General features: G+C 32.4%; 1 protein-coding gene across 1 annotated transcript; it reads left to right on the top strand.

Moving 5' to 3' along the window:
• Positions 1-2,276: 2,276 nt before the first annotated feature.
• On the top strand, positions 2,277-4,132 carry LOC108478771 (ammonium transporter 1 member 1-like). The gene has a single exon (XM_017781231.2). The coding sequence runs from the start codon at positions 2,527-2,529 to the stop codon at positions 3,982-3,984; it is 1,458 nt and encodes a 485-aa protein (XP_017636720.1). The 5' UTR covers positions 2,277-2,526; the 3' UTR covers positions 3,985-4,132.
• The last annotated feature ends 5,552 nt before the right edge of the window (positions 4,133-9,684 follow it).

The raw sequence follows: 9,684 nt of genomic DNA on the forward strand, positions 1-9,684 counted from the left end.
TATAATGGATATCTTTTAAAACTAATGCATTAACCATCACAAATTTTATACTTTTTAGATATTAATATACTAGTTATTCTGAAGCTTTCAACTAATTTTGACCTATTAAATATTGGAATAATATTTGTTTGTTTCAATATCAAATAAGATAAATATTTTCTATCTTTAATGATAGAATTCATTACTACATTATCATATCATTCCTCAAAGAATATTAGCAGAAACATAATATCTGGGCATACACCGCATATGTGACTAATAATTTTTCATATCACATTGATAACATAGCTTATCTTTATCCTTTGAAGAATTATCTTGAGAACTCTCAATGTTCTCTTATTTATTTTTATATTCTCACTTTTAGTGATCCATGATTATATCTTTTATTTTCTTTATGTTTGCATTAACCTCAGGGGATGCAACAAATCTGGTAGGATAGACTTCTAAACACTTCCATTGATTCTTTATTTCATAATCACCATCGCAAAACATGCGTAGATTTCAAATCAAAATCTATCTATCATGATTAGTCTCCAATTATAATAAACATGATATAATAAACAAATTATAGTAAAATATACCTGAGATTCTTTAACATCATTGTTACCACCTTGGCTATTATCACGAGCACTATTACAAGTAGTAAAACAACTTTATTTTCGTAATAACATTTATAATCTAATAGTAAAAAATCATTTAATAAACAAAACAAAGTTTTCGTGTACAATGCTTGAAAGTTATCCAATACATATTGTTCCAAATTTCAATACTACATATATGTTATAAAATCTTATGATGTTCTAATAAAAAATTATAAATTCAATTTAAAAGATACAATAATTTCAAGCATATTTAATAACAATAATTTAATCATAAAAATTTTAATCATCCAAATATCATACATACTATAATTTAATAAAAGAATCTTAGTTTAAAAGAAACCTTTAAGTGATAAATTTTTCATAAAATAATTTTACCAAAAATCAATCAATAAAGGAGAAAAACATAACACGTATGGATTATATAAATTTCTTTGCATAAAAGGGCATAAAAATTTAGAGACTTACGTGTACTTGAGTGGTTAAAGGCTCTAATGATTACCCATAGTGTGCAGGCTTCAATTGAAATAGAGCAACTCTAGGAGGCAATCAACAACAGTAAATTTTAGGATATTTTTGTGACTTATGGAGAAACACAATTAAAAGATAATAGTGCTGATAACATGTTATAAAATAAAAGACAAAGAAGAAAGAAGAAAAAGGATGGGAGAGAAAAAAAGAGAGCGATTTTATTTATCAATCGGAATCTTTACAATATTTCTCAAAAGTCTCTATTTATAAGAATAAAAAATATAAATGAGTAAAGATTTACTTCTAATCACTATTAGAATTTAAAGTACATCAAAATTGATTTTATCTTAATAGGCATCCACTTAATAAGATATTCATAACAAAAACTTTAAAATTTACACAATTCTTATTACTAAACATTCAATGGAATATAATTTTTACTTTGAAGAAAGGTATAATATGAAATAGAAAACAATTTAAAATGGAAAAAAACCCACTGCCTAAAAACTAATATTTTTTTAAAAAATTGATTGCACAAAAATAAAAAATATTAACTTTGGGAAGAAAACAAAATGATTAAAAATTGTAGAACAAGAAAAATGTTAGTTTATAATTTTAAAAGTTAATTATTTTAATAAATTTAATTAAGGTTAAATTAAGATGGAGAAAATAGTAAATATAAATGAGTGTATAATAATATTTTGTTATCTTTAAAATTTAATAACGTGAAACTATTTTATTAATGTCTAAAAATATGTCTTTTGATTATCCTAATATAAGTTATACACTTAAAATTTATACTTCATTCACCATTATCTTAAATTATTTAAATTTAATATAACTTAACTAATTTTTAACCTTTTACCGATACGTCAAAAAGGCATTTTGATCTTTAACCAACAATAGAGAATATTAAAAATTAACAAACACACATTTTTTACATCATATTTCTACCCCTCTTTTCAAAAACATTTTTTTAATGGCAACAACGAAATCAAATTCAAGATTTGGCTAATCTGGTTTGAGGTTAAAACAAGAGAAGGAAGATGGTACTTACAGTACTTTTAATTTTGCACTCCCAAATGACAAAAACTTAGTGGCTGAACGTGAGCCATAGAAAAACTTTAAACTTTTCGTTCTTATCACAGGAAAGAGTTTTTGTACCGAATTATGAAAGTATTTGCCTCATTATATATGTTCTTCCCCAAAAATGAAAATGACAAAGTTCTTACAAGAGTGAATTTATACCCATGCCGATGTGCAAGTGCTTGAAAGTTGAGACTGATAAATGCAAAGATCCAACCCAGTCAATTGGGATAATATATTATAATGATAATGGATACCCTACTAACATCCATTGTGCTTAATTGTTCCTCAAGTTCATGATTGAGTAGTTGAGTGGATATTGCTGCCCATATTAACCATAAACATGAATTTCTCTATACCATTTTAGGCGATGGGAACTTGTTCAGCGGACCTAGCTGCGCTCCTCTGCCCCAACGCCACCGCCATTGCGGCAGCTGACTACATATGCAACAAGTTCAGTGACGCTTCCTTTGCCGTTGACAACACTTACCTTCTCTTCTCAGCTTACCTTAACTTCTTCATGCAACTTGGCTTCGCCATGCTTTGCGCTGGCTCAGTCCGTGCCAAAAACGCCATCAGCGTCATGCTCACTAACGTCCTCGACGCCGCCATCGCTGGCCTCTTCTATTACCTTTTCGGGTTTGCTTTTGCCTTTGGTTCCCCTTCCAATGGCGGTTTCATTGGTCGCCACAATTTTGGCTTAGAATCCATTCCTTCATCTTCCTTTGATTATAGCAATTTCCTTTATCATTGGGCTTTTGCTGTTTCAGCTGCCGGGATTGCTAGTGGCTCCATGGCTGAAAGAACCCAATTCGTTGCTTATCTTATCTATTCATCTTTTTTAACCGGTTTTGTTTACCCTGTTGTTTCTCATTGGTTTTGGGCGACTGATGGTTGGGCCACTGCTTTTCGAGTAGATAATGGCTTCCTCTTTGGTAGTGGGGTTATTGACTTTGCCGGTTCAGGGGTTGTTCATATGGTTGGTGGTGTAGCCGGTTTATGGGGTGCACTTATTGAAGGACCAAGGATAGGCCGCTTCGACTCTTGGGGCAGGTCAGTTGCCTTGCGTGATCATAATGCAACCCTTGTTGTTCTTGGAACTTTCATACTTTGGTTCGGTTGGTATGGGTTCAACCCCGGTTCATTTAACAAAATCTCCGGTTTGTACACCTCTGGAAACCATTATGGGCAGTGGAGTGCGGTGGGGAGAACAGCGGTGACCACCACTCTAGCCGGATGCACGTCGGCGTTGACTACCCTTTTTGGGAAATGGATTTTGACAAGTCATTGGGATGTGACCGATGTTTGCAGTGGTTTACTTGGTGGTTTTGCTGCTATCACAGCAGGCTGCTCTGTTGTTGAACCCTGGGCTGCCATTATCTGTGGCTTTGTGGCTGCATGGGTGTTGACCAGTTGCAACAATTTGGCCGAGAAAGTGAGGTACGATGATCCATTAGGAGCGGCTCAATTGCATGGTGGATGTGGGGCTTGGGGGGTAATTTTTACAGCTTTGTTTGCTTCGGAAAAGTATGTGAGGGAAGTCTACCCCAGCAGGCCGGTTCGATATGGTTTGTTTATGGGAGGTGGAGGGAGGCTGTTGGCTGCTCATATTATCCAGATTTTAGTCATTGTTGGGTGGGTGAGTGCTACAATGGGGACCCTGTTTTATTTCCTTCATAAATTTGGGCTTCTGAGGGTTTCAGCTGATGATGAAATGGCCGACATGGAGTTGACAAGGCAGGTGGGGCTCGCTTATGTTGACCATGATGAAGATGAATCACAAAAACAGGGGATTCAAATGAAGAAAATTGTTGGAACAAAAATGTGAAGAAAATTGAAAGCCTACAGTATATAATATATTCAATAAAAATATGAACATATATATTGGAAAAAATAAATCGAACTAAAAAAACATTAGGGTGCAGTGTGCAGCAGCACTTCATTCTTAAATAAAATACAAATTATATTTCTCTTGACTCCTTATGCAAAATATTTCTTGATAAATATTTTGAATAAATTATATTATTTATTTTTTGAATAAATTATATTATTTATTTATTTGATTTTTTTCTTATTCTTAATATGTTGTTTAATATATTTGATGAGTTTGGTCTTATGAAAGAGCAGAGAGTATAAACTAGGATAAGACTAAGGCCAAATTTTTACTTTTATTTTGAAATTATAATAATATTTATGAAATTTTAATATAATATTAGTGCATGTTAAAAGAAATATTTAATTTTATATAGTGTAAGTTTTTTTAATTTTTTAAAAATACATTAAATTAATTTATTTAATAAGAAAAAATATTCAAAAAATTTAACATTTTTTTATGTTAAAAGAAAGTCGCTCAGATTTAGAAATTTTCTAGGAAAATCTTGTATCTCTAACCGTATATATTCACCAACCTTTTTACGCCAACAAACATGTCATCAAACTCTACAACATTTCTAGCAAATTCTCAACTTAGAACAAGTAATCATCTCACGGTGCCATACTTAATCGCCTTTTTCAACCTCAGATCAAGTCTCTATATTGTAAAATACAAATATTTATCTAATGGAATAATGAATTATTTCATCTTCCAATTTAAAATATAATTTAATTTTCTATTTAATATTTTTGTCTTTTTAATTCTTAAATTTTTATTTTTGTCAAATCACCAAAATAAATAGAAAAATTAATGTCTATTAACTTTTTGACCTGACAATCCTCATGTATGTAGGGGTATTTAAATGGTTAATCGAACCGAATTAGTATTAATCGAATTAATCAAAATTTTTAATCTTTTAACCGTTAACCAAACTGAAATTTTTTCAAAAAAAATTAACCGAACCAAAATATTTCGATTAATCCGATCGGTTAACCGAAATTTATGTTTTTTTTTGTTAAAACTAGTATAAAACATATAGTAAATAAATAAATTGATAATATTCATTTGACTGAATTATTCGAATTAGTAATAGCCTAATACATATAATATAAAACATTATTTATTAAGTTTGGTTAATTAAGTTAATTACCCGATTTTGAATCGAATTAACCGTTAACTAAAATTTCAAAAAACTATTAACCGACCTCCAACAGAACTAGACAGGTTAACCAATTGATTAACCGAATTAGATTGATTCGGTCGGTTAATTTGATTTTAACCGAAATTTGAACACCCCCACGTGTATACCAATTAACAATTAATTAAATTTTTAAAGTTAAATTATTAAAAAATATATTTTTAATAATTTTTATAGTTTTTAAATATGTTTATTTTAAAAGAATAATTTTTTATAGTTTTTTTTTATTTTAAAAAATTAATTAATTGTTAATCCTTGTCAACAAAGTTAACAAATGTTAACTTTTCCATCCATTGTGGGATGATTTGACAAACAACATAATTTAAAGACTAAAAGTGATGAATAATTATATTAAGGAATAAAATAAATTTTTTTGTAAAATTGGAAAGTTAAATAAATCATTGTGCCTTTTAAAAAAGGCTTAATTGAACAAGAGGACTTTAAAGTATGCCCTTTGTTTAAGTTAGGTACCCAAACTTTTTTTATCGAATTAGGTAAACTTTATTTCGTAACCGAAATTAGTCTTTGCTGTTACATTCGTTAAAAAAACCATTCTAGCCAATAAAAAAGCACTGCATCACCACCTTATTAAAATATAATTAAATGAAAATTTTATATTAATATTACATAAAATAATTGTATCAATATTAAATAAATAAAATACTCTCAGTCCCTTTCCATTCCCCTTGACACACCTCTCATTCTCAAAGAAACGGATCTAACAAAATAGAGAATATTAAAAATCAACCATTATCTTTACTTGGTTTAAGAGGATTGGTTGTGATGATATGAACAGTGACGATGGAGCGACTAGTGCAGATCTTGAAGGAGGAGAAATTGGTGATGCAACCTGAACCAAAAGATATTAGAAAGCAAAGAGAAAAGATAGAAAGAATTGAGAATAAGAGAATAAGGAAGGAAATTGTATTAACCAAAATCGATAACTATTTCCCCTCTCAACAGCAGGTTAAAAGAGCAAAGAGAGCATCGTTACAAAAGTTAGTTAGGCCATACAACTATGATTGTTACTCACCAAATGCACCATTTCAATAAGTCTATGCACACCGTTTCATTAATACAACACACACTTAAATGCACCATTTCACCTCGTTATTCATGTTTCATATTTTAATATTTACCCCATAACAAATACTCCCTTCTTAAAAAAAATCCTTGCCTTCAATGATCAAGGTGAGGAAAGTTGCTATGTAATTGCTGCAATGGCTCCTAAGTGGCGTCTTTTGGAAATGTGTTGGCCAATTCCACCAACACTTCAGTGACCACGTGATTTCCCTTCTTGACCATACGACGTTTTGAGATTCGAACAAGTTCTTTGATCAAAGCACCATTTGTATCGACCACTAGTAGAATAGTTTGGACTAGAACTGATCCAATATGCTTATTCATTTAGGAGACATGGAATGTAGGGTGCATATTAGAACCTTGAGATAACTGTAAACGGTATGTCACTTGTCCCAACTTAGCTACAATGGCAAAAGGACCAAAGTACTTAAGAGATAATTTCTGATTCAGCACTCTCCTAACCAAATACCTGAAATTGCCTATCACTCCTGTGTCAATTTGCTAATTGTTTCATTCTATCCTTAGCCGATTCTAAGTGAAACTGAAGCAATTTCTTGGTAGCTTCTCAATGCTGCAAGCTCATGTCCACATTGGCCACTGAAGATGCTCTAACAATTTATGGCATGTGTTGAGGTGGGGGTTGGCTATAAAACGCTTCATAAGGAATGGTATGTATTATTGAATGAAAGGTTGAATTATACCACCATTTAGCTAAAGGAAGCCAAAACAATCAATCACCAGACTTTTCCCTAATCATGCATCTAAGATAATCTTCCAGGCATCGGTTGATAACCTTAGTTTGCCCATTTGTTTTAGGGTGATAAGCAATTGAAAGGTGCAAGTTAGTCCCTATCCTCTTGAATAATTCCTGCCAAAAGGTACTAATGAATATTATATCCCGGTCTAAAACAATGGAATCAAGCATTTCATATAATTTATAAATATGATTCAAATACTACTAAGCTCCTATTACTATAGTAAAAGGGTGGGATAAGGCTAGGAAATGCTCGTATTTAGTGAGGCGATCTGACCACGCCTTCGAGTGAGTGAGCCGGGGCTTAAAAATATGCAATTAAATATGGAAAGTGAAGTGTGATTTATGTAAGAGAACATGCCAAATTGTAATATAGTTAAGTTTACAATTAAACACTTTAGAAGTGTTCCGAGAATCATACCCATGGGATTGCTATGTTGGTGAAAACTATTATTAAACCAATTATCCAAAAACAATTATCAGGCTAATCAAGTTATGGATTAGTAGTGAAAATTCTAAATTAAGATGATGATGCAACTAACTAAATTAAACTAAACCAAAGTTAAACTATTTGAACTTCCTATTCTTTGTTTCAACTATGCGAGTTACTAAGCTTAGAATTGATTGAATTGGTAATTATCAACTAAGCTAGTAATTACCCTTAATTGAGTTATTTACCACCCTTAACTAAGAATACCTTCTCGGTCTCATCCTCGCTAAGATTTACTATCTAAGATACCCTTTCGGTATCACCGTAGAGCACAAGTTTGCTAAAGGCATATTCAATTGGATACCCTTTTGGTCTCATCTGTCTAAATGTTCTACTAGGGTTATCAATCCCAGTATACTAAGTTATTTAGCAAACTCAAATAAATACCCAATTTTGTATGGCTACTCATTCAATCGATTAATTAGTTAAACAATTGATTCATGTGAAATATGTATAAAGCATAAGTTTATTCTACTATTTATACAAACAATCAATTAATTGAATTAGCAACAGAGATATAAATAAATAAAATAGGAAAAAGAATGCTCATGGACTAATCAAGGTAACAGCACGCATCTGAAACAAATCATCTAACTCCGAAATAGAAGAATTCCATTTAAGAAAACATAAAAGAAAACTGAACTAAGGAATAACTGAAAACTGAAATCGAAAGTATGAAATTTCCAGCCTGTCCTTTAATTCTGGTTATTGTTGGATTTGATGCCTTGAGTGTAGTATATTCGTTTGTAAACTTGTAATCTTTTAGAATAAATTGGTTAATAAAATAATTCATGGATTACATTAATATAATTTGTATAATTGTCCTCATGTGATTTTTGCATGCAAGGAAAAATAGAAGCAAATTCAATGGTTGTATGTGAATTTGATAGTAATGATATAGGTAGGTTGTGTATTTAGTAAATTCAATGGTTGTATGTGATGATGTTACATGTTTTAAGCTTGATTTTGGGTTGGTTTGAATGCCTATTATATCATGGTCATATGCATATTGTTGAGTTTAGGTTGGTATCAACTTGGGTGAGAAATATGGCTTGGAAAATGACCTATTTTTGTCTACACGGACGTGTGCCTCAGCTGTGTGTGACACACGACCAGGTGACACGACCATGCGTCCCCAGTAACTTCTATAGAAAGAAAGTCAGTAGCTTCACACGGCCTAGCACACGGGCATGGGGCTTGGCTGTGTGGCACAAGTCAGTATACCCTCCAGTTTTCACACGGCCTAGCACATAGCCAAGCACACGGATGTGTGAGGCCATTTCGAAAGGTACATGGCTTGGCACATGGGCATGTGATTGGCCGTGTGACCCAAGTCAGTATGCTCATTAGTTTGGACATGGGCTAGGACACGGGCGTGTAGCCCCATTTTGAATGCCCACACGGTCTAAGACATGGGTGTGTCTCTTGGACGTGTAAGACACACGGCTTGGACACACGGGTGTGTGTCCCCTGCATGTTTGAAAAATTTTTATGTTTTCCAATAAATTCCTTGAGTACCCGGTTTAGCCCCGATCTATTATAATGTTTATTTTGGCAAGGGCTCGTTTATTAGGGACTACATGATTGATTGTGATTGGTTTTGACTTGAATATTATATGACTTGAAATGTTTGAAATTATGTATGTTCGAACGGTAATACTCTGTAATCCTACTCTGGAAATGGATACGCGTTTAGGGTGTTACATAAATAGTTGCAAATACTAATAAATCTCCAATTTCGTATTACTAGTAAAATACTCAAGGCATATGGCTTAGGCAATTGTAGTTCGTTCAATAAACTTGCAAACACATCATGGTATTGCTTCACGGTTCCCTGTTGCTTCAAAGTGACTTGTTCAGCCCTGGAATCTCAGAAGGAGCTTGAGTCAAACCTCTCCTTCATGCTATGGGTATAGTAGGTCCATTTCAATATATGTAGTCATCCTTGTTTTGAGTGAAAAATTGGTGCCATTCCAGTGCCCTTCTTCAAGATGAATCATCACTGCTCAAACTTTAGCACTATCTACTACTCCTTCTACCTTAAAGTACTACTCGAGCTTGGATCACCACCGTTGAAATTCTGACCCATCAAATCATGGACAATCAAGCTTGTGAGATCTATCATTGCTT

This window comes from Gossypium arboreum, chromosome 10 (assembly GCF_025698485.1).
Source record: "Gossypium arboreum isolate Shixiya-1 chromosome 10, ASM2569848v2, whole genome shotgun sequence".
Lineage (NCBI taxonomy): Eukaryota > Viridiplantae > Streptophyta > Magnoliopsida > Malvales > Malvaceae > Gossypium > Gossypium arboreum.

Coding starts and splice junctions, on each gene's coding strand:
- LOC108478771 (XM_017781231.2), top strand. CDS start 2,527: ATGGGAACTTGTTCAGCGGACCTAGCTGCGCTCCTCTGCCCCAACGCC.